Genomic DNA, 25799 nt, shown 5'->3' on the forward strand with positions numbered 1-25799 from the left:
ACCACCCATCACGACCACCCACCACGACCACCCACCACGACCACCCACCACGACCACCCACCACGACCACCCACCACGACCACCCACCACGACCACCCACCTCGACCACCCACCACGACCACCCACCACGACCACCCACCACGACCACCCACCACGACCACCCACCTCGACCACCCACCACGACCACCCACCACGACCACCCACCACGACCACCCACCACGACCACCAACCACGACCACCCACCACGACCACCCACCACGACCACCCACCACGACCACCCACCACGACCACCCATCACGACCACCCATCACGACCACCCACCACGACCACCCATCACGACCACCCACCACGACCACCCACCACGACCACCCACCACGACCACCAATCACGACCACCCACCACGACCACCCACCACAACCACCCACCACGACCACCCACCATGACCACCCATCACAACCACCCACCACGACCACCCACCATGACCACCCATCACAACCACCCATCACAACCACCCACCACAACCACCCATCACAACCACCCACCACGACCACCCACCACGACCACCCACCATAACCACCCACCATGACCACTCATCACAACCACCCACCACGACCACCCACCATGACCACCCACCACGACCACCCACCACAACCACCCACCATAACCACCCACCACAACCACCCACCACAACCACCCACCAGAATTTACTATATTGGCTAGAACTGTTTGATTAATGATGAATGACGACATGTGTAGGCTAATCAACTGCATTATCCCACAAAGCCGAAGCCTATAGGGCCTATAGAGGCATTAAGTCTTTGGGTCGTCATGCAAGAGTAGCTCAGCGAACTCTATTAAACTCCATTCCAATCAAGCTGTACAGGCCCGATCAAATTCTCTTCATTTTTCTGGAGCATGTAAGATGATCTTTCCTCTGGGAGCCCACAATGACAGGCTCTACATGCTATAGGAGATGGCTTTAGTGTAACTCAGAATCATGTTCTAGGCTAGATGTTTTGCTGTATGTTAAGCCTATACTTTGAATATCAGACAATCGAAAATCAAGCCATCACGTAGTCAAATCGATTATGATTTATTAGCACATTGTCCGATGATGTGAAATGTTCATGATATGGCGGATGGATGTTCAACCACGCATGTGTCATCGGTTTCGTTTATGTGTCATAGACTTTCGTTCAAATGATTGATGACTAACTAGCGTGGATGAACAAGACAAGGTCAACCTTCCACGCACAGGAGAATAGCGTTGGTCAGTTTGGGCTGCCACGTAATCAACGCTCCTATGAGATGGGGATTGGGGAGCGTGTGTGTGGGGGGGTGCACGAGGTTGTGGGATGCAGACGGTAAAGCAACCATTCTGTCTCGAGCTCTCCCAGCATCAGCACCACGCGGTTCCACGCGCTCTCTGACTGGTTCCAAAGCGGAGAAGCGTATCGGTTTCAACACAAGGCAACAGGTTTTTCTCGACCTCTAGGACATAAGGGCTGAATTGTCTTTAAAATAAGAATAATTTCAGCGTCGAAAGGGAAGTTGGAAGGTAATTACTGGTTTGCGAACAATCCACAGGTTTGTAGAAAATCGAATGCCATTTTTTTCAACACCAGTCGATAATATCTTGATAGATTTTGTTTTATAATTCATTATTTCCATTAAAAAAAATGGTAATATGATTTCCTTTCTCTATTTAAAAATGTAAGACGGGGTATTCGGGATTGTTCATCACAAAAGTAGGCTGAGTTGTGGTGACATAATATAGCTATAATACAATTCTTCAAATGGAAGAACAGATGTGATGTGTGCTGCCAACAGGTGTTCTAGGTTAGACTGGTTAGTCTAGTCTAGTTGGCATCACCAGGGCTTCAAACGGGAATTATGCTACCTGCCTTTTGTTTCTCTATAACGTCTGTCAATTGGCATGCGTGTGTAAGCGAATTTTAATACATGTTAAAGGCCCAGTGCAGTCAAAATTCCGTTTTTTCTGTGTACTGTATCATATTGTACAACATCTGATCAAACTAACACTATAAAAGTGAGAAAACATTTGATCAGTGTTATTTCCAGATAGTTGCTGGTTGAAAATATAATTTCCACAAGACCTTAAAATCAGCATGTTTGCATAGGCAGGAGTTTCGGCTTTCCATGGTGACATCCCCATGTGGTAAATTCAAAGAAAGTTCCAAACCTCTATGCCAATAACAGCTTGTTTTCAGTTTTCCCTCCCCACCCAGACCACTCCCAGTCAGTCCTAGCTAAATTCTTGCTTGAGAAATATATTTTGGCTAAAATTGTATTTATTTATTTTTGGTGGGGGGGTGGGGGCTTTGAGCCAGATAACCCCCCCCCCCCCAAAAAAAGCAAGGTACTTAAATGTTACCCAGAAAGGATTTGATATTGATATAAAAATGACTGCATTTGGTCTTTAAGGCAGATAAACCGACCTGGCTGTCAAAAGAAAGACAAAGGTGGGCGGTGACTAGACCCTAAGCTCCTCCTCCCTCCCACACCATAACACCACTTGTTACCGAGAAGTTCTTCACAGAGCTGATTGCACTGCACGTTTTGACACCTCCACAGCTGTTGCTGTTTAATTTGGACAGTCATGGACGCGCTAATGAAGGGGTTCTCAAAAGCCAAGGATGGGGTCGTGGCAGCGGCAGAGAAGACGAAGCAGGGCGTGACTGGGGCGGCTGAGATGACAAAAGATGGTGTTATCTTTGTCGGTAGGTGTGGACAATAGTAGCCTACATGCTGTTTTTTTACTACTTCCTGTTCAATCATTTCTGCAATGTTGAATGTTAGAAATTCTGTATGACAATGGTTTTGATCAGCCAACATAAAGTGATTTTATTGAATGACAGTGGTGCTTTTTTAAGATCAATAAATGGGATGTTAATTATTTGTCACCTGTCTTTCACCTGTTTTTGTTCTTTTCATAGGCAACAAAACAAAAGATGGAGTCACAACAGGTAGGTTGGATGTCACCATTACCAACATTTAAGCTATTTTATAGAATATAATCTACTGTACACAGTTAGTTTAAATCCTGATTTTTACACACACACACACACACACACACACACACACACACACACACACACACACACACACACTAAACCACTAACAGGAAAGCCAGCAGAGATCATATTGTCATGAAAATCAAGGACATGGTCTATATTGTTTGTGACACCAATGCCATCAGAGTAATAATACCAGTGATGTTATACAACTCACCTTAACAGCCTATACACTCCGTCATAGAGTCACTGCTCACAGAATTCATTATGTCCCATTGAATTGAAAGAGACAGCGTCTTGGAGTCACTGTTCAGCTGTTCACATTTGCCGTTGAATTGAAAGATAGGCAACATGTTGAATGTCCTCAGTACCTGAAATGTCTTATGATTGGAGTGAATGGTGTGTGTGTGTGTGTGTGTGTGTGTGTGTGTGTGTGTGTGTGTGTGTGTGTGTGTGTGTGTGTGTGTGTGTGTGTGTGTGTGTGCGTGTGTGTGTGCCTGGCTGCATCCTCCTTTGAGTCATGTCTTGTTGCTGTCATGGCCACCACTCACTAGATTAATCAGGTTTTCTGGTTATAGCCTTGCATAAGCCGTCCCTGCCAAGCCTAGAGTAGAGCAGAAGTTACTATGGTTAATATATACAGAGAGAATTTAGTTCCTGTACCTTAATATTGGAATGGGAATCCATTATCTAAAGGGGAATACCCATCTATCGTGGTCCCAAATATGTTTGTGCTGTAGTAAACAATCCAGACCATAGGATTTGGCTTTATCAAACAGATCTGAGACCAGGCTAATGGGTAACCAATAGCTAGGCTACCGTATGTCTAGGGGTCTTAGACCTAGCTACCTGGTCTGTAACCTGATTTTTAAGATGTGCATTTTGTTATTCTTATCTCTGACTTTTTTTGTAGTTTTTTTCTTAAAACTGCATTGTTGGTTAAGGGCTTGTAAGTAAGCATTTCACTGTAATGTCTACACCTGTTGTATTCGGCACATGTGACAAATCAAATTTGATTTGATTTGCATCTCTGTGAGAAATGAGCGTATGCCTCTAGGTGTTGAATGTACATGTGGCAAGGGAGTCCACAACCTTGATCCAAGGCCAGCTCCAACTCTCCAGACCAGGTAGATTATGATTTATTCATATATGGTGACAAAACATAAATATGTGACCGACCGCCTTGATTCGATCTTATGTAGCAAAATTTGAAATTGTGTTTTTTCATTGGATAAAAGCAGAGACACAAAGCTACAAAATGGTATATCATGCACTGCATTTGAAGGAACAATGGGAAAGTAATTCTGCTTTGAAAGTTGCTAAACCTGTAACTCCACTTTGAGAAAATAACCTTTAAATGTTTTGGTACACCTACTGGAGAGCTCTTCTTTGTCTACACCCAATCAGCATTATTCACACGCTCTTAACCTCTTACATCTAGACGTTCCACTAGCGGAACACCACTCCAATATCCAATGATAGGGCGTGGCGTGAAATACAAACTCCTCGAAAATCCGAAAACTTCAATTTTTCAAACATATGACTATTTTACACCATTTTAAAGACAAGACTCTCCTTTATCTAACCACACTGTCCGATTTCAAAAAGGCTTTACAACGAAAACAAAACATTAGATTATGTCAGCAGAGTACCCAGCCAGAAATAATCAGACACCCATTTTTCAAGCTAGCATATAATGTCACAAAAACCAAAACCACAGCTAAATGCAGCACTAACCTTTGATGATCTTCATCAGATGACACTCCTAGGACATTATGTTATACAATACATGCATGTTTTGTTCAATCAAGTACATATTTATATAAAAAACCAGCTTTTTACATTAGCATGTGACGTTCAGAACTAGCATTCCCACCAAACACTTCCGGTGAATTTACTAAATTACTCATGATAAACGTTCACAAAAAACATAACAATTATTTTAAGAATTATAGATACAGAACTCCTTTATGCAATCGCGGTGTCCGATTTTAAAATAGCTTTTCGGTGAAAGCACATTTTGCAATATTCTGAGTAGATAGCTCGCCATCACGGGCTAGCTAATTTGACACCCACCAAGTTTGGTACTCACCAAACTCAGATTTACTATAAGAAAAATTGGATTACCTTTGCTGTTCTTCGTCAGAATGCACTCCCAGGTCTTCTACTTCAACAACAAATGTTGGTTTGGTTCCAAATAATCCATAGTTATATCCAAATAGCGGCGTTTTGCTCGTGGGTTCAAGACACTATCCGAAGGGTAACGAAGGGTGACGCGCGGACGCGTATCGTGACAAAAAATTTCAAAATATTCCATTACCGTACTTCGAAGCATGTCAAACGCTGTTTAAAATCATTTTTTATGCGATTTTTCTCGTAAAATAGCGATAATATTCCGACCGGGAGTCGTTGTTTTCGTTCAAAGACTGAAAAAGTAAAATGGACTCTTCACGTGCACGCGCGCACTCGTCTCATTGTTCTCAGATCGACCACTATCCAAATGCGCTACTGTTTTTCAGCCAGTAACTGCAGAGTCATCATTCAACGTTCTGGCGCCTTCTGAGAGCCTATGGGAGCCTTAGAAAGTGTCACGTTACAGCAGAGATCCTCTGTTTTGGATAGAGATGACAAAGAAGGCCAAGAAATGGTCAGACAGGGTACTTCCTGTACAGAATCTTCTCAGGTTTTGGCCTGCCATTTGAGTTCTGTTATACTCACAGACACCATTCAAACAGTTTTAGAAACTTTGGAGTGTTTTCTATCCAAAGCTACTAATTATATGCATATTCTAGTTTCTGGGCAGGAGTAATAACCAGATTAAATCGGGTACGTTTTTTATCCGGCCGTGAAAATACTGCCCCCTATCCATAACAAGTTAAGCCAGCCACACCCATCTCATTAAGGATTCACATGTGAGGTCATGTGCTAAACAGTGAGTAGTGTAGTAAAGATTAAGACTAAGTGGTAAAAGTAGTAGCCTACAAAAAAGGAAAAATTCCAGGTAAACAGAAAGTGTCCAGATAAAAATATTTTCTAAATATTAGATGACACACTTGTCTAAATGAATGGGTCACGTGAAAGAAATGCTATAAGTGGATGGGTCTCTACAGAAGGTGTAAACGCTACAGTGAAATGGTTACTTGCATAGTAGCAATGTCAAAAATACATCATGTCAATATACAGGGAAAAAAAACAAGTGTCAATGCCAGTAGAGAAAGAACTAAATAATATACAGTATGTACAAGAACAATAACCATATCAGTGATACTGGTGATAGATGAGGTAGTTATACAGTATGTACAAGAACAATATCAATAATTATATCAGTTATAGATGAGGTAGTTATACAGTATGTACAATAACAATATCCATATCCATATCAGTTATAGATGAGGTAGTTATACAGTATGTACAAGAACAATATCAATAATTATATCAGTTATAGATGAGGTAGTTATACAGTATGTACAATAACAATATCCATATCCATATCAGTTATAGATGAGGTAGTGTTGCGTCAAAAGACAGGTATTCATATTCAAGGCGTTCAGATTTTCAACTGATTTCAAAGATAAAACACCAGCAGGGGGCGAAAGAGTGTATGCATTGTGGAACCCATCATTAGCTTGTGTTTCCCTGGGGAACATATATACTGGTGCACCTTTGTGATAGCAGGTGGTGAAATGTTTGGTGGAAAAGCATTTCACTGGAAGTCCTTCACGGAAGAGGAGACTCTCATCCATACACATTCAGCTCATTTAGGATTCTGGAGACTCAACCGGTAGGCACATGGACATTGTTGTGTAAAATTGTTGCCAGTTAGGTGTTTATTTGTGTTGAGAATTGAGACCAATTGTCTAATTTAGTATATAGTATAATTAAGATAATATGACTACATTAAGATTATATATTTAATTTGAAATGACCTTACTTGAAGTAATGTATATTTCTTTTTGTGTTTTGCCTTTTAAAGGTTATCAACCTAACTAACTAACTAATTAACTAACTAACTAACTGACTAAAGAAATAAAAGAAGTCAGAAGAAAATTTAGTTGTCCCTTGCGTCCTTCAGTCCTTAAAGGCCTTTTTCAAGTTTGGGCAAAGAGCTGCAGTGTGAACCATACACAACTTGACAGTTGATAACCGCGTGGCAGTGAAGACAAAAGGATTAACGGCCTGAAGTCAGGAAAGCTGTCGTCGCAGAGAGGAATATTGACTGACATCTCAACATGGCGGAGGAAGCTCTTGGAATAACAGTGAAGGAGCTGAAGCAAAAAAGAACTTTAGCTAAAAGCACTTTTACCAAACAGGCAAACTTCCTCAGCAGAGTCGCAAAGCACATGACTAAAAGAGAACTACAAGAGGAGTTCAAGAAGCTCAAGTCGGAGGCGAGGACGGTCAGTGAGACAAATGACGAGTACAGGGCTGGCCTTCTGGCAGACATTGAAGCTGGAACCGATGAGGGTGAAGAAGCTGAACTGAGCAAGGAGAAGCAGGCTGAACTTGAGAAGACGTTCCAAGAATGCGAGGCACGATTGGATGAGGTCAAGGAGATGGTCCAATCTATGGCCTAGATATGGCGAAAATGAGGTGAAGTCTGCAATCCATGAAGCCGAGACAGCCTGTGATGGAGTTGCTCAGATACCTGTTACCGCTGTAAACAGAGATGGCTTTGAGCTACGGTGGGATAGTGTGAAAACACAAGTCCAAAATGCAATCACAAGCCTAGCAGAGTGGGAGATGTGGATTCCGGTGGCAGAAAAGGAAAGGCTCGGAGGGAGAGTGAAGGATCTGAAGGCATTCGGCAACAACCTTGAAGCAAGGAGGGCAGGATTTCTCACAGCACAAAGAATTGCAGAAGACGAGAGAGACAGAGGGAGAGTGCCGCATGTGCCCATGCCAGCTCCACAACCGACACTGAGGATAAAGCCAATCTGTCTACCCAAGTTCAGTGGGTATAAAAGGAACTTCCATCGATGGAGAAGAGACTGGGAGAGTCTGCAAAAGCAGGGGGAACCAACAGGCTCAGTCGAAGTAAAGAGGATCCAACTCATTGACAGTATAGATGAGAGGATATGCAGAGGCCTCCGTTTGTCTTCCTACAACACTGCTGAGGACATGTTCAGGGTGCTGGAAAACAGATATGGAAACAAGTCTACAATTGCCTTGGAGATAATGGAGGATCTGGAGAAAATTCCTGCTTTTAGGGCAAATCAGCCTAGAAAAGTTATCGACATGATCCAAACTATAGAGAAGGCCCTGGATGACCTCACGGAGCTTGAAAACACAGGAGCCATCAACAACCCTCTAGTGATCAGATCCATAGAAAGCAAGTTACCTGACGACATCAAGAGAGAGTGGCTTGTCTTCATGGTTAATCCGAGGAATAATGTCACACCAGATAATCACTTTGAGAACCTTCTTAAATTCCTGAAAACACAAGAGGAAATTCTTGAAAAACTGGAGCAGCTGGGAGTGAGTGAAAGGCCAGAAAAGAGAAATGCTTGCATGGAGAGGAAATATGCGTCCACGCGGTCCACAACGAAAGGAGGCTGTGTTGTGTGTGGTGATGAAAAGCACAGAGAAAATATATTCTTTTGCAAGCGTTTCAAGGAACTGAAGCCGGTGGAAAAGTTGGCTGCTGTAGAAAAGCTGGGGGCCTGCAAGAGGTGCTTGGTCTGTCATGGAGAAGATGATGAATGCAAAGAGACATACCTGTGCAGGAACAGAAACTGTAAAAAGACCACCATTTCTTTCTATGCCTGAAGGGAGACTTCAGGAGGAGTGACTCAGAAAGAAGACAATTCAATGTGAGAAGGCATACGCGGACTGAGGAGCAGGAAGAATTTGTATCTAAACTCTCCCCAGAGATGGCGGACAAATTCAAGAGAGCGTTCACCAACATCACCGCAAAGACAAACTGTGGTGAAAAGATCCAGCTTGGAGAGATTGTGTCAGGTGCAGTAGAAGAATTGCCAGTTATTCTAATGCTGCTCGAGGTAACTGCCAATGCAGGACAAAAAATTGGAACCCTGATCGACTTGGCATCAGACACAAATTATATCACCCACAGAGCTGCCAGGAGATTAAATCTTCGAAGTGAAAACATCACTTTAGTCGTCCATGGAGTTGGGGGGATGGCCATGAAGGTTAAAACCAGAAGATATCTCCTCAGAGTGAGGGTCAAAATGCCTAGAGGCACAGAAAGAGCCCATGAGCTTGTCTGCTATGGTTTGAATGAAATTGCCAACATCCACAGAGTCATCAAACCTGAGCAACTCAAGAAGTTCTTCCCAGAAGTCAGTCTAGGAGATCTGAGGAGACCGGAGAGCATTGAGCTACTGATAAGCCACCGCGAAGGAAGACTTGCTCCGCAAAGAGTGAAGGTGATTGGAGACCTTGTCTTAATGGGAGAGCCCGCTAGGAAAGATTGTTGGTGGAGCACATCCAGATCTGTTTGAAGAAGTCGATATGGCCGCGCACAGGTCTGGAACGCACTTTGCTCGATCCATGAGAGCAACCGCTGTCAAGTATCAAGAGATGATTAAAACACAAGAGTTCACAGCTGAAACCAAAAGCACAGTTGCTCGCAGAGAGTTCTTGGATTGGTGGAAATGGGATAGCATTGGAGCAGCTTGCGAACCGAAGTGTGGAGGATGCCGGTGCGGCAATTGTCAACCAGGAGGCAAGGAAATGACTCTGAGTGAGGAAAGGGAGCTGGAGATCATAAGGAAAGGCCTCACGTACATCAAAGCAGATGCTCACAGCGATGAACCGCACTGGGACACAAAATACCCCTGGATTCAAGATCCAAGTTCCCTTCCCTTCAACAGGAGTGGGGTTGAAGCCACCTTCTTAAGAACAGAAAAACAACTCAAGAAAGTGCCAGAGTGGAAAATAGCATACACAGCTCAAGTGCATGAAATGGTGGAGAGAAGAGCAGCAAAGAAACTCACCAAAGAGATGATCGCCAGCTGGAAAGGACCAGTATGGTATGTCAGCCACTTGGTGGCGCCAAACCCACACTCTGTCACAACACCTGTGCGACTGGTATGGAACAGCAGCCAGAAGTTTAGAGGGGTCAGCATGAATGACCTGCTGCTGAAAGGGCCTGATGTTCTCAATCCCATCCGAGCAGTACTACTCAGGTTCAGAAGAGGTGTCCATGCTGCTCTTGGCGACATCAGGAAGATGTACAATTCGGTGTGGTTAGAAAACCTGGAGATGCATCTCCACAGATTTCTCTGGAGAAACACTGAGGAGGAAGAGATTGAAGAGTATGCCATCACCAGAGTCAACATTGGCGATCGACCAGCAGGGTGCATTGCACAACTGGCCATGAGAGAGACAGCAAAACTGCCCATGTTCGCTCACCTGGAGGAGGAACGTAGGATCCTTGAAGAGGATGCCTATGTCGATGACATCCTGACTTCCCATAATGACTTACAAAAGCTGGACAAGGACACCAAAGGAGTTGAAGAGCTCCTGAGGACAGGCGGATTCTTCCTAAAACCCTGGGTCCGGTCAGGCCAAAGTGGGAGGCAGGAGATCGTACCAGGAGAACAAGGAGCGGTGTCAGGCACAGTACTTATTCTCCCAAACCAGATAAGGAAAGGAGACAATAAAGCCCTTGGAGTTGGATACCTTGTTGAAGAGGACAAACTGTACCTTATGACTTCAATCAATTTCTCAAAGAGGAAAAAGAAGATGAGCGTCGGACAAAATCTCCTTGAAGAAGAGGTGAGAGGGAAAACTCCAAACCCACTGACGAGAAGAGAACTGCTAAGCCAAGTAGCTAGCCTGTATGACCCAATAGGCCTCGTCACACCTGCCAAACAAAAGGGCGCCATTCTTGTCAGAAAGGCATTTCAAGAAGCTGGAGGCAAAACTCTGACCCGAAACACGTGGGACAAACCTCTGTCTGAACAATTGAGAGAAGAAGCCATCAAACTGTTTGAGGAGTACACACGTCTTAGCCAAATCACCTTCCACAGAAGCCTCACACCAGTCAACTGGCTTGGTAAACCTTGGGGAATAACATTCTCTGACGGAAGTGAGAAGAGCTATGGAGCCGTAGTGTACTTCAGATGGGAAACCGAGCAAGGCATCCAAGTCAGGTTGGATGAGTCCAAAGCAAAACTCACACCTTTGGACCAAAAGGGGGAGGCAGTGAAAGCTGAAATCTGCGGTGCTGTCTGCGCAGCACGACTTCAAAAGTACATTGAAAAACACAGTCATATAGAAATTGAACGATGGCTCCATCTGCTGGACAGTCAAACTGTGGTGGGAGCTATCCAGAGAGACAGTTATGGGTATCAATCTTTCTTCGCGAACAGAGTCGGAGAGATCCAGAAATCCACATCCGTCGAAGACTGGTGGTGGATCCCGGGAGGCCTGAACAGTGCTGACATCATAACAAGAGGGGCAGCCCCGGAAGACCTCCAAGAAGATTCCATGTGGCAAAATGGACCAGCGTTCCTGCGGCAACCCATGGAAGAGTGGCCACAGAAGTCAGCCAAAGAAATTGCAGCTTATGCCAAGGAAGGCATAAACAAACTTCAAAGGAAATATTTCTCTGCAGCGCTGACCAGAGCGCAGGCCAAGAGAAACAAGAATCATGTACTTCCTGAAGTGGGAGTTCAGAAGGAAAGTCAGAGTGATGCACAGCAAAGCAGGCAAAATAACCCAGATGAACCTAAGACTAAGATCCGAAGACCACCAGCTGGCTCTGCGGTAACAAAACTGATTGACATCAGGAAATTCAGCAGCCTGACCAGGCTGATCCGAGTCACTGCCTGGGTTTGGAGAGCTGCAACGAAATGGAAAGAAGTGTTGACCAGGAATTCAGCCTCAGATAAACCAAAGTGGGAGGAAATTCTTTCAACAAACTGGAAGTCCAGAGGCAAACAAGCTGTACTCACTGTTGGGGAGTGTGAAGATGCACTAGGAGACCTGTTCCTTGCAGCACAAGAAGGTATAACCTTTCAAGGCACCACTCTCAACAGACTCGCTGTTTACAGAGATGAAGAGACTGGGCTCTTGGTTTGTGGAGGGAGGTTCAAGATCTTTGATGAGGACGAGACTGCTGTACCAATTCTACCATATGAGGCATGGATATCCACTCTCCTAGCCCAAGAGGCCCATGATGCAAACCATGAAGAAATAGCAGGTACACTCCTCCGGATGAGGAAGAAAGCCTGGGTGATAAAAGGCCGGAAGCTGGCTAAAGAGAGAGTTGACAACTGTGTGGTGTGCAGAAAGGCTAGGGCCAGAAAGTGCCAACAAATCATGAGTGACCTTCCACCCGAGCGTATAACACCAGCCAGACCATTTGAGTACACAACAGTGGACTTATTTGGATCATATGAAGTCAAGGATGAGGTGAGAAAGAAAGTCAAGCTCAAGGTGTGGGGAATTGTCTTCTGCTGTATGGCATCCAGAGCTATACACACAGATGTTGTCAGTGACCAGTCAACTGAAGGCTTCTTACTGGCCTACCAAAGATTCACGGCACTGAGAGGGCATCCAAAGAAACTGTGGTCAGATCCTGGAAAGAACTTTGTGGGTGCCAGACCTGCCCTCAAAGAGCTCTACCACTTCCTGGATCAACAAATTACATCTGAGCTTGAAAATGAAGCTTCAAAGCATGGAACAGAGTGGAGATGGAAGATCCACCCAGCAGACTCCCCTCACAGGAATGGTGCTGCAGAAGCAGCTGTTCGCACTGTGAAGCGGGCCTTGCACAATATGAGAGGCGAAGGACTCTTCACATGGAGTGAGTTTCAAACATTTATGTTCATGGCTGCTAACCTTGCCAATGAAAGGCCCATAGATGCCAGGACTCAGAGCCGGGAGGACTGCATAGAATACATCAGCCCTAATTCTCTTCTGCTTGGAAGGACTGGACCTAGGGGAGACTTAGGAAGCTTTGAATTTGAAGACTACTCCTACAAAAGGTTAAGAGTCATTCAAGCAGAAGTTAACTGGTTCTGGAGGAAGTGGAGTCAGTTGGCTGGACCTAACCTGTTTGTGAGGAGTAAGTGGCACACAAAGCAGCGAAACGTGGCCGTTGGAGACGTCGTCTGGCTTGCAGACCAGAACGCTTTGAGGAGTCAGTATAAGCTTGGTAGGGTCGTCAATGTCAACGCTGACAAGGAGGGCATTGTGAGAGATGCAAATATACGAACCTTCCCAAGTTATCCCATCTCAACTTTGAAGCATGTTCATGGAGACAAAGCAAAGAAACGTTCAACCAAAATCCCTGCTACAATTCTTCACAGGGACGTCAGGCGTTTGGTTGTGTTATTACCTGTAGAAGAGCAGAAGTAAAGCCATCGAAGATGGAGCCGATGTGACCTCCTTGGGTTCAAGAACCAGGAGATCAAGTGGGAGGTGTTGCGTCAAAAGACAGGTATTCATATTCAAGGCGTTCAGATTTTCAACTGATTTCAAAGATAAAACACCAGCAGGGGGCGAAAGAGTGTATGCATTGTGGAACCCATCATTAGCTTGTGTTTCACTGGTGCACCTTTGTGATAGCAGGTGGTGAAATGTTTGGTGGAAAAGCATTTCACTGGAAGTCCTTCACGGAAGAGGAGACTCTCATCCATACACATTCAGCTCATTTAGGATTCTGGAGACTCAACCGGTAGGCACATGGACATTGTTGTGTAAAATTGTTGCCAGTTAGGTGTTTATTTGTGTTGAGAATTGAGACCAATTGTCTAATTTAGTATATAGTATAATTAAGATGATATGACTACATTAAGATTATATATTTAATTTGAAATGACCTTACTTGAAGTAATGTATATTTCTTTTTGTGTTTTGCCTTTTAAAGGTTATCAACCTAACTAACTAACTAAAGAACTAATTAACTAACTAACTAACTGACTAAAGAAATAAAAGAAGTCAGAAGAAAATTGAGTTGTCCCTTGCGTCCTTCAGTCCTTAAAGGCCTTTTTCAAGTTTGGGCAAAGAGCTGCAGTGTGAACCATACACAACTTGACAGGTAGTTATACAGTATGTACAAGAACAATATCAATATCCATATCAGTGATAGATGAGGTAGTTATACACATCCAATCAGGGGTAAAGTGGCTGAGCAGCAGGATAAAAAAATTATAGTAGCAGCAACGTACAGTACCAGTCAAAAGTTTGGACACCTTCTCATTCAAGGGTTTTTCTTTATTTTTACTATTTTCTACATTGTAGAATAATAGTGAAGACATCAAAACTATGGAAATAACACATATGGAATCATGTAGTAACCAAAAAAAGTGTTAAACAAATTAAAATAAATGTTATATTTGAGATTCTTCAAAGTAGCCACCTTTGCCTTGATGACAGCTTTCCACACTCTTGGAATTCTCTCTCTGACAGGTACTGTATGGTGTGGGTGTTGGAGAGAGTCATGTGACTAGCGGCACTGCAGATAGTGCTGATGACTGGGAACTCGCCCCAGTGATGAACTGGTCCGTCCGGAACACGTATGAACAAGGGAATCTATATTCGGGGAGCCTGTTTCTGTCCTGCCCTTGACTTTGGTGCAGGGCATGTGATGTCCATAGCCTCTTCGTCACAAAATTCCCTGATTTTTCTCAAAAAGATACGTTTGTCTAGCTGTGTCCAGGTGGTGCTTGTACAGGCAGACAATCTATGGGAGGAAGGATGTCAGCATTGCGCATCAGCTGAAACCTGGTCCCGACTGAGTCCGAACGCTCCTTGGAGACAACAACACCAGGCTCCAGAGTATCAAAGCTGTAAAACAGGAAATAACAAACAAAATTGAGAATACATAACAACCTTGCATAACATCAATTCACCTTCCAAGTTTAGATAAGAAGAATAACCTCATACAATGCAATGAAAATTATATTCACCTGAAGTGCTGGTACTGCTTGATCTGTGGCAGCGGCCTGAAGTACAGAGTCAGGTGTTGTTGCCAGCCATAGCTTTCCACCAGCGCCGTACCATCCTCCAGTCCAACCAGCTGTGGGATGTTGACCCCTGTCACAGTGCTGTCCTTCACAACACCAGCAATCTCAGACAAAGTGTTCACTCTGGTCTTTCTGAAGTGCTGCTTGATGAGGCCGAAGCACCAGTCGGGGGCAAACTTGGTGTGGCCTGTGATCAGGAAGTGAAGGTCCAGACTCCATGCCTAACGTTATACCTTTAGAAAAAACTGCAGTAGAAAGGATTATCTACTCATAACGAACAGCTCATTTTATAGACAGAAGGTGCTACATGGCAGACCAATCGGAAACTCATCTCTCGGCATGTTCAGCCCATTCATTATCTCTGCCAATCATGGCTAGTGGGAGGTTCCTGCCTTTTTCTGTGGCTAAACCAACTAAGCTCATAATTTAACAACTTTATTCGTATTTACAGATGGTATACAAGTTTGTTATTAAGGCACATGAAAGTTCAAATGTTCAAGAAGGCATTTCTGCCATAACAATTTTGATTAAATTAAAAACAAATGCTCAAACGCCTCTCCTGTGAAGTTGTGACTTGCGACATACGCCTAGTTTCCTGAAATGAGTCACATATGTACAAAATATTAAAATACCACAGGCATGCCCAAACTAAAGACTCAAAAACAAAGGAAAGGCCTCATGGCCACCAAACAAACCCAGCAGCCTCAGGGGACAGCTGGGACACTGACAGACCAGCACCTTAATTGACATCACCTTATGTGCTTATCAAGGCTTTGCTCAGCACTTAGACCCGGCTGCTGCCACCTGGGGGTGTCGTGTGGAAGTGTATCCTGGTAGTGTGTTTGCCTGTGTCCTAACACTAACCTTCCCCCATATCATAACAGTATCTTCTCTAACCATGAGATACAGTATTTACCCCTGGATGTTAACCTCTTCATATCCCCCCCCCCTCTCGCTCTCTTCCTCCTCTCTCTCCCTATTCTTCCTCCTCTCTGACTCTCTCCTCTCTCTCTCTCTCTCTCTCTCTCTCTCTCTCTCTCTCTCTCTCTCTCTCTCTCTCTCTCTCTCTCTCTCTCTCCACAGTTGCAGGTAAAACAGTGACTGGGGTGTCCCAGGTGGGCGGTGCCATGGTGACAGGTGTCACAGCAGTGTGCAACAAGACTGTGGAGGGGGCTGGGAATATCGCTGCTGCGACCGGATTGGTCAAGAAAGACCCAGCCAAACAGGTGAGAATGATGCTTGAGAGCGATGCCTTTCTTTCTTAATATTTGATACTTTCCCTCAGGCACACACTTTCCACCTCTCTCTCGTCCTTCACAACAACCTATTGAATTGAGATGAATGACAAACAGGTGGCTTACTTTTTTTTCTTCAGCATAAATGTGTTTTCAGGGGGAACTTCTTTTCTATCTCAGCTATGGTCACTGTCTCACCATCACATTAGCAGTGAATTGGTTATGGTTCTCTGTGGCTAAACTTTCTCATAAGGAGAAAGTATTGGTGTGTACTTTATGGTCGTCTGACTGAATACATGTTTATCAGGGGATAAACTTTAACATCACATGCTAGGAGTGAAAACAGAGGCAACCATTGCTAATCGTTTTTATACTGAAACTTCATCAGAACGGTCTGTTGCGTTTCAATGCTGTCCTCCATTTTCAATGAAACATTCGATCCACATTCGATCCATTTTATATGACAGCTATTCACTGGCTGCGCCTGTCTGTGTCAAAATGGACCCTGACCTTCAGTCCTCTACAGCTAGCTTCTTCTTCTCTTATGGTCTCTGGCGTTCTTAGTTCTCAGTCATATAAAGCAGGATGGATTCTCCATCGTCTGTTTGAAAGTCTGTTTTTATGAAGGAAGGCAGAGATAGAGAGAGAGAAGTGAGGTCCAATATCCTGAAAGACTGAGACAATTTGCAGCCCTGACGGTCTCTGATGATGAAAAATGATTGTCTCTCTTTCAAAACAAAAGCCAACAGAGTCTCAGATAAAAGTAAAGCCTTGTGGTAGTAGTGATGATTCATCTTCAAACCAACAGCAGAGCAACAGGGTTTCTTCAGGCTGCTCTTACATGTTCTCTCAGTTAAAGGGACAATGTGCACTATTTACTGCTGTTCAATGGTCAATTCAATGAATAACAAACACCCATTGGTTATTGAAGGGATATAACTTGCCTAATGAGCTTAGTACAACTCAACTCCATCTATGCATTTGAGAATGTTTTCATACTCCAGACCCATCCCTCAGCTCTATAGCAAAACAGGTGGAGGGGCTGTCAATTGTCTAAAAAAACTAATGACAGACTGTGGCTTTAACCGTGTTAATCTGCCAGGTGAATTAGCCACCCAAAGCATACAGCTGATGTGTCTGGTACTCAACAATCACTGCATTCATTATCTGTAAATTGCCCTTATTCTCACACACACACACACACAAACTCACACATGCATGCACATACACACACGTTTCCTGTACAGTGGCATCATCGAAAAAACAAATCAACAACATCAATCAGAGAGAAAAGCTCACTAATTAGAAAAAAAGCGTTTAGCTCCCTTCCTCCTTTGTTTATGACTAGAGGGGTTACATGACACGGACACTCACAGATTCATTTAGTGTTTAGTGGGACATCATTCTAGGGGATTACACAATTAGGCTGTGATTATGCTACTGAGAAGAAATGATAAACAAAATCTGAGCCTGAAAATCAAGGACTTCATAACGATAATTACTGACACACACACACACACACACACACACACACACACACACACACACACACACACACAAATGCCACTGATGAATAACGTGAAATGTAAATAAATAAATCAATAAATATTTGGGTGTGGACAGTAGACAAGGCCTTGTAACCACTCTGGTAATCAGCAGTTGAGTAATGTCTTCAGCGTTATACTGTGCGTTCGGATAGTATTCAGACCCCTTGACTTTTTTTCCCACATTTTGTTACGTCCATTTGATTTGTTTTGAAAGAGGTTTGATTGTGGTATTTCCTGTGGCCATTGATTGGTCACCTAGCTCTTTATCTCCAAACCCTGTGTAACGCTTTATCATGTCCTCTGTGTAACGCCTAATTGTGTCCTCCGGGTGTCAGAGTGAAAACACAGAGACTGCGTCCCTAATTCTCTACATGGGCCCTGGTCAAATGTAGTGCACTATGGGCCCTGGTCAAAAGTAGTGGACTATGTAGGGAATCAGAGTGCCACTTGGGGCGAAGCCAGAGACTGTGCACAGAATTGGATTGATCTCATTTGGAGGTAGCCTTAGTGCCTGTCTGTTCCCTGCTTGTGTTCTGAGCGCCAGTCATTACAGTGCCATTGCTATCGATCAAATGAAAAAGGTCCAATCGACCGACCGACCCCATGTTAGAGCCCATCAAAGGGGCTTCTCTGCCTAGGGGTCTCCGACCCAGGCTCCATCTCTCGTTACCGTTATTTATCCCTTTCTGTCTCACTCATCCCTCCTTCCTAAAGCAAGCAAGCAAGGGAACAGCAGGCGAGGGAACTGAGTGATCCACTTTCATGTGGTTGTCCACAGCAGCTAGCCACCAGCCATCAATTAGACAGTGTGAGAGATGGGCTGTCTGACAACGAAGGAGGAAGAGTGTGGATGCTGCTTGTTTGTTTGTGTGCTGGATAGAACACACACACCGGGGTTTCCATTAGCTGGTAATAGCCGGCTTTTGTCCGATTTAAAAAATAGAAAAGCTGATAAATAAAATTGTCCGGGAAAAGAAGAAAAAACCCTATTGTGAAATAACGCTTTTTAGCCTCTTCATTGATGGAAATACATTTGACTGGTCATGTTTATCGGTCTATAGGTTAATTTGAATCATTTATATTTGTATATTCTTTATGTATCTTTGTTATGTTTATATTGGTTATGTATGTTATTTATCACATGCGTACAGCATACAGATACAGAGCCTTTGAGTGGAAATCTGTCCGACAGTGCCAGAGCTGCTGCTACAGCATCTTGTGGTGCTTTCAAGACAACTGGGAACTCTGAAAAATACGAGGTCAAATCATGACGTCAGTGAACTTCAGGTCAGGAAGTCAGAGCTCTAGAAAGAGGCCTGTGTTTCCGAGTTGGAATTCCCAGTTTGATGACTGTTCAAAACTATTTTTCCCAGTCGGAGCTCGTATTTTTCCCTGTAATCTTGAACCCACTGAAGTTGAAACTCAGAGATTTCCGAGTTCCCAGTTGTTTTGAAAGTGGTATCAAACGGCAACTGAAGGCAGGCTTCATCAGCGCGTCACACATCACTTTGCAATGAGCTGGAGGCAGTATGCATGTGCAGTGCCCGTTTGACAACAGTGGTTTCTCGCTAATTGCATTATGGATGAACATTCACGTCTAGCCTACTGCCTTGTGGGGAGGCAGGTAGCCTACCGCCTTGTGGGGAGGCAGGTAGCCTACCGCCTTGTGGGGAGGCAGGTAGCCTACCGCCTTGTGGGGAGGCAGGTAGCCTACCGCCTTGTGGGGAGGCAGGTAGACTACCGCCTTGTGGGGAGGCAGGTAGACTACCGCCTTGTGGGGGGGCAGGTAGCCTACCGCCTTGTGGGGGGGCAGGTTGCCTACCGCCTTGTGGGGAGGCAGGTAGCCTACCGCCTTGTGGGGGGGCAGGTAGCCTACCGCCTTGTGGGGGGGCAGGTAGCCTACCGCCTTGTGGGGAGGCAGGTAGCCTACCGCCTTGTGAGGGGGCAGGTAGCCTACCGCCTTGTGGGGAGTCAGGTAGCCTACCGCCTTGTGGGGAGTCAGGTAGCCTACCGCCTTGTGGGGAGTCAGGTAGCCTACCGCCTTGTGGGGAGGCAGGTAGGCTACCGCCTTGTGGGGAGTCAGGTAGCCTACCGCCTTGTGGGGAGGCAGGTAGCCTACCGCCTTGTGGGGAGGCAGGTAGCCTACCGCCTTGTGGGGAGGCAGGTAGCCTACCGCCTTGTGGGGGGGCAGGTAGCCTACCGCCTTGTGGGGGGGCAGGTAGCCTACCGCCTTGTGGGGGGGCAGGTAGCCTACCGCCTTGTGGGGGGGCAGGTAGCCTACCGCCTTGTGGGGGGGCAGGTTGCCTACCGCCTTGTGGGGGGGCAGGTTGCCTACCGCCTTGTGGGGGGGCAGGTTGCCTACCGCCTTGTGGGCATTGCTGCACTTATAATGTGAAGAAATATTAGTTTATCAACATTTTAAGCTAAACGTTTTGAGCTGTTGCATCAGACTCATTGTTTTTTAACGTTTATTTAAAATGTTTATGTAGCTTAGGCCAACTGGTTGTATGAATGAGGGATCCATCTTCCCACCACTGTCCCAGAGTCTGTTTGGAATAGGCTATTTAGTTTAAAATGTTGCCGGTCAAATGTTCTGCTCCACATTTTCCTAACAGAAACCCAGACAGACAGACAGACAGATCTGCTGGTTATTGTCTGTGTGAGAAGGAGACGGCTCAGGCTGGTAAATGGATTTGTGCTGGTAAGACAGAACAGAGAACCCACCTCATCAGCTCCCAGAGACTGACTCATGTCACAAATGCTGTGCTGTTTATGTCCTGTTGATGAGCCACTAGACAAGAGGAACACAATCAATATCTCGTCAATGTTTCATATGGGAAATGAAAGGCTCAAGAAATTGTGAAGAATGAACGTATTACTTAGTTACAAGTTAATACTTAGCTGGATAAGATTATCTTTATAGGATAAGTATTATCATGTACAGAACTAACTATACAAGTCACTGAGCTCTTCAGTATGGTCCATTCTACTGCCACTGTTTGTCTATGGAGATTGCATGGCTGTGTGCTCTATTTTATACACTTGTCAGCAACGAGTGTGGCTAAAACAGCCAAATCCACAAATTTGAAGTGTCAACATACTTTTCATGTCTTTTGGTTTCTTGAGATGATTAGCAGAATAGAAAGTAGAACAGTAGAAACAGTATTTATTGGCCATGGTGAGTGTTGGGAGATGACGTGTGTGTGTGTCTCTGTCTCTGGCTCTGCTGCGTGAACAGATGGAGACACGGTGGGCGGTGTTAAATGGAATGGCAGGAGAGAGAGAGAGAGAGAGAGAGAGAGAGAGAGAGAGATAGAGAGAGAGAGAGAGAGAGAGAGAGAGAGAGAGAGAGAGAGAGAGAGAGAGAGAGAGAGAGAGAGAGAGAGAGAGAGAGAGAGAGAGAGAGAGAGAGAGAGAGAGAGAGAGAGAGAGAGAGAGAGAGAGAGAGAGAGAGAGAGAGAGAGAGAGAGAGAGAGAGAGAGAGAGAGAGAGAGAGAGAGAGAGAGAGAGAGAGAGAGAGAGAGAGAGAGAGAGGAGAGAGAGTATAACGAGGGGGAGGGGAGAGATATATAACGAGGGGGAGGGAGAGAGATATAACGAGGGGGAGGGAGAGAGATATAACGAGGGGGAGGGAGAGAGATATAACGAGGGGAGGAGAGAGATATATAACGAGGGGGAGGGAGAGAGATATATAACGAGGGGGGAGATATATACGAGGGGGGGAGATATATCGAGGGGGGGGAGATATATCGAGGGGGGGGGGAGATATATAACGAGGGGGAGGGAGAGAGATAGAGAGAGCACCTGGGTCTGCACTACCCTGTAACTCTGAGGTTCTGTCAGCTGGTAGCCTGGGAGTGGATCTATGTGTGTCACCTGTGTATCTTATTAGAGAAGGTCATACCAATGCCAAGCACCAATCAAGCTCTACTCTCTGCCGTGTGTGTGTGTGTTGTTGTGTTGTGTTGTGTTAGTATGGTTGTCATTACCAACAAGAGGAATATACTGCAGCAGCAACCAACTAACACAAGGTGTTGACGATAGTCTAATAGGGTTATTTCCGACACTTCTCCATTGTTGAACTGGTCAGTGAATGTGTTATTATTGCAGGATGAAGATGCTATGTCTAAAGACTTGCCCATCAACGAGTCTCCAGCAGACCCAGAGGGGGATGATGCTGCAGAGGTAGGACATTTACCATCACTCTTAACATCTTCTAGATCACTATTTCAACAGGCTTTCTGTAGATGAAACCTCAGTGTCTGAGGCTGTACACCAAGGCTCTCCAACCCTGTTCCTGGAGAGATACCGTACCATCCTGTAGGTTCTCTCTCCAACCCTGTTCCTGGAGAGATACCGTACCGTCCTGTAGGTTCTCTCTCCAACCCTGTTCCTGGAGAGATACCGTACCGTCCTGTAGGTTCTCTCTCCAACCCTGTTCCTGGAGAGATACCGTACCGTCCTGTAGGTTCTCTCTCCAACCCTGTTCCTGGAGAGATACCGTACCGTCCTGTAGGTTCTCTCTCCAACCCTGTTCCTGGAGAGATACCGTTCCGTCCTGTAGGTTCTCTCTCCAACCCTGTTCCTGGAGAGATACCGTTCCGTCCTGTAGGTTCTCTCTCCAACCCTGTTCCTGGAGAGATACCGTACCGTCCTGTAGGTTCTCTCTCCAACCCTGTTCCTGGAGAGATACCGTTCCGTCCTGTAGGTTCTCTCTCCAACCCTGTTCCTGGAGAGATACCGTACCGTCCTGTAGGTTCTCTCTCCAACCCTGTTCCTGGAGAGATACCGTACCGTCCTGTAGGTTCTCTCTCCAACCCTGTTCCTGGAGAGATACCGTTCCGTCCTGTAGGTTCTCTCTCCAACCCTGTTCCTGGAGAGATACCGTACCATCCTGTAGGTTCTCTCTCCAACCCTAACCTAGCACACCTGGCTCTTGTAATTAGCTGGTTGATAAGTTGAATTAGGTTAGTTACAACTGGAGTTGGATTGAAAACCTACATGAGGGTAACTCTCCAGGAACAGGGTTGGAGAGAGAACCTACAGGACGGTACGGTATCTCTCCAGAATAGAGAGAACCTACAGGACGGTACGGTATCTCTCCAGGAACAGGGTTGGAGAGCCCTGATTTCTGAGATTACAGAGGCTCAAACTGAGTCATTGAATCAGTGATTAATGGTTAACTCCTCATTATCCTCCCATTTTTACTGAGTCATCATCCTCCATGTTTCATTCATCAGATTGTTTTACATAGTTTTTGTTTGTTTAATTGTTTCTTTTGTTGTGGATTTCCGTTCCGAAGGGCGAGGTTCCTGTTTGTTCACAGTAATGTTTTGGGGTTTCATCCACCATCATCACCCATTATCACCCATCATCCACCATTATCACCCATTAACCACCATCATCCATCATCATCCACCATTAACCACCATCATCCATCATCATCCACCATCATCCATCATCATCCACCATCATCCATCATCCACCATCATCATCCATCATCATCCATCATCATCCACCATCATCATCCACCATCATCCACCATCATCCACCATCATCCACCATCACCCACCATCACCCATCACCCATCATCACCCATCATCTGTGGTATGTTTTGGATTCACTTTGTGATCATTTGTTATCAGTTATTACACAAATAGGATAACTTTTCCCTCTCTGTACTTGCAGGAGGATTCTGATGGCTATTAGAGTACAGTGCATTATCTCACAACGAGCATTATCCAGCACTACTGTAACCATCCAGACTCAACGAGTAAAACATTCCATGTCGCACTGCCAAGTCCCCTCGTGCCTCGTTGTGGTCCTCAATGGAGTCTGTGCTGTGTGTGTGACGATATGTGTGTGTGTGTATAGCCTACGTCAGTGTGTGTGTGAGAGTGTGTATATTTGTTTCTGTACATCAGTGAGTGTGTGTGTGATGGTGTGTGTACTTCAGTGTGTGTGTGTCCTGGTGTCTCAGTCAGTCAGTCAGTCCTGAGGGCAGTCTATATGCCCTTCTGGTCCAGCTGTCACCTTCAGTGAAAAGCTGTTAGTGAATACTGTATACAGTATACTCTGTTCATAGTGAATACTGTATACACCACTCTGTTCATAGTGAATACTGTATACACCACTCTGTTAATAGTGAATACTGTATACACCACTCTGTTAATAGTGAATACTGTATACACCACTCTGTTAATAGTGAATACTGTATACAGTACACTCTGTTCATAGTGAATACTGTATACAGTATACTCTGTTCATAGTGAATACTGTATACACCACTCTGTTAATAGTGAATACTGTATACACCACTCTGTTAATAGTGAATACTGTATACACCACTCTGTTAATAGTGAATACTGTATACACCACTCTGTTAATAGTGAATACTGTATACAGTACACTCTGTTAATAGTGAATACTGTATACAGTACACTCTGTTAATAGTGAATACTGTATACAGTACACTCTGTTAATAGTGAATACTGTATACAGTACACTCTGTTAATAGTGAATACTGTATACAGTACACTTTGCTAATAGTGAATACTGTATACAGTACACTCTGTTAATAGTGAATACTGTATACAGTACACTCGTTTAATAGTGAATACTGTATACACCACTCTGTTAATAGAGAATACTGTATACACCACTCTGTTAATAGTGAATACTGTATACAGTACACTTTGCTAATAGTTAATACTGTATACAGTACACTGCTAATAGTGAATACTGTATACACCACTCTGTTAATAGAGAAGACTGTATACACCACTCTGTTAATAGTGAATACTGTATACACCACTCTGTTAATAGAGAATACTGTATACACCACTCTTTTAATAGAGAATACTGTATACACCACTCTTTTAATAGTGAATACTGTATACACCACTCTGTTAATAGAGAATACTGTATACACCACTCTGTTAATAGTGAATACTGTATACACCACTCTGTTAATAGTGAATACTGTATACACCACTCTGTTAATAGTGAATACTGTATACAGTACACTTTGCTAATAGTGAATACTGTATACACCACTCTGTTAATAGTGAATACTGTATACAGTACACTCTGCTAATAGTGAATACTGTATACACCACTCATTTAATAGTGAATACTGTATACACCACTCTGTTAATAGAGAATACTGTATACACCACTCTGTTAATAGAGAATACTGTATACACCACTCTGTTAATAGTGAATACTGAATACAGTGCACTCTGCAAATAGTGAATACTGTATAGTGATCAACCGCTGACAGTCCTGCACAGATTATCACTATATGTGAAGTGCACTGTATTACAATTTATGAAAAAGCACCTAAGTAGCTACATAATGATATAACGACTATATGAATTTGAAATTAAGTATACCATACTCTATTTTTGTGTGTAAATCTTCACAGTTGTTTGTGGTGGACTACAGTGCTATATGAGGTATTTATGGATTCATATGCTGTATTTTGATGTTCTGTGAACGCTCTAAGAGACTCTGGGTTGAGGTCAGTGATAAAGATAAAATATTGGGTGGAGTTTGAAACAAACACAAGCATGGAACCAAACAATTCAACTAACTGTAACATGGAGTTTAGTTACATTTGTTAAATGTTGAATAAAGTATAAATTAAAAAAATGAAGAATATTTATTTATCAGTTTGCCTTATTTAATCTATTCACAACAACTGTGTGTTTGCCTGTTTGCCATAGAAGGGTTATAGAACCTCTCACTATGGCTGTGACTGGTAAACTCAAGGCTACACTCAATATGGCTGACCTGGTAGAGGATTTCCATTCTAGACATTCTATTTCTATGGTTTGCCTGCTTTCTCACAGTACAAGATTAGTATGTGACAGGCGAGCCGACTGAGAGATGAGAAGCAGTAGACAATCAATAAGAGGTCCTGTTTTGAAGACTTATCACCATCATCCAATACCATCACAATAAATCCTATCTGTCATACTGTTGTCAGGAAGAGGGAAAGTTAAGCTCTGAACAGGAGAGAGGGAGGGGAAGTTCAGCCCA

General features: G+C 44.2%; 1 protein-coding gene across 4 annotated transcripts; it reads left to right on the forward strand.

Moving 5' to 3' along the window:
* The first annotated feature begins 1326 nt into the window (after positions 1 to 1326).
* Positions 1327 to 25418, forward strand: LOC106568457 (alpha-synuclein). Of its 4 annotated transcripts, none has more exons than XM_014138823.2 (7): positions 1327 to 1587; positions 2596 to 2741; positions 2958 to 2987; positions 16058 to 16200; positions 21867 to 21941; positions 23059 to 23363; positions 23445 to 25418. In XM_014138823.2, exons 2-6 carry the CDS (start codon positions 2621 to 2623, stop codon positions 23083 to 23085), a joined length of 396 nt encoding a protein of 131 aa, XP_013994298.1. In that variant the 5' UTR covers positions 1327 to 1587; positions 2596 to 2620; the 3' UTR covers positions 23086 to 23363; positions 23445 to 25418. The 4 variants fall into 4 exon arrangements, with proteins under 4 accessions (XP_013994298.1, XP_013994299.1, XP_013994297.1 ...); XM_014138822.2 differs by having other exon boundaries at positions 1342 to 1558; XM_014138824.2 differs by lacking the exon at positions 23059 to 23363 and having other exon boundaries at positions 1341 to 1558.
* Positions 25419 to 25799: the final 381 nt, after the last annotated feature.

Source organism: Salmo salar, chromosome ssa13, assembly GCF_905237065.1.
Source record: "Salmo salar chromosome ssa13, Ssal_v3.1, whole genome shotgun sequence".
Taxonomy (NCBI): domain Eukaryota; kingdom Metazoa; phylum Chordata; class Actinopteri; order Salmoniformes; family Salmonidae; genus Salmo; species Salmo salar.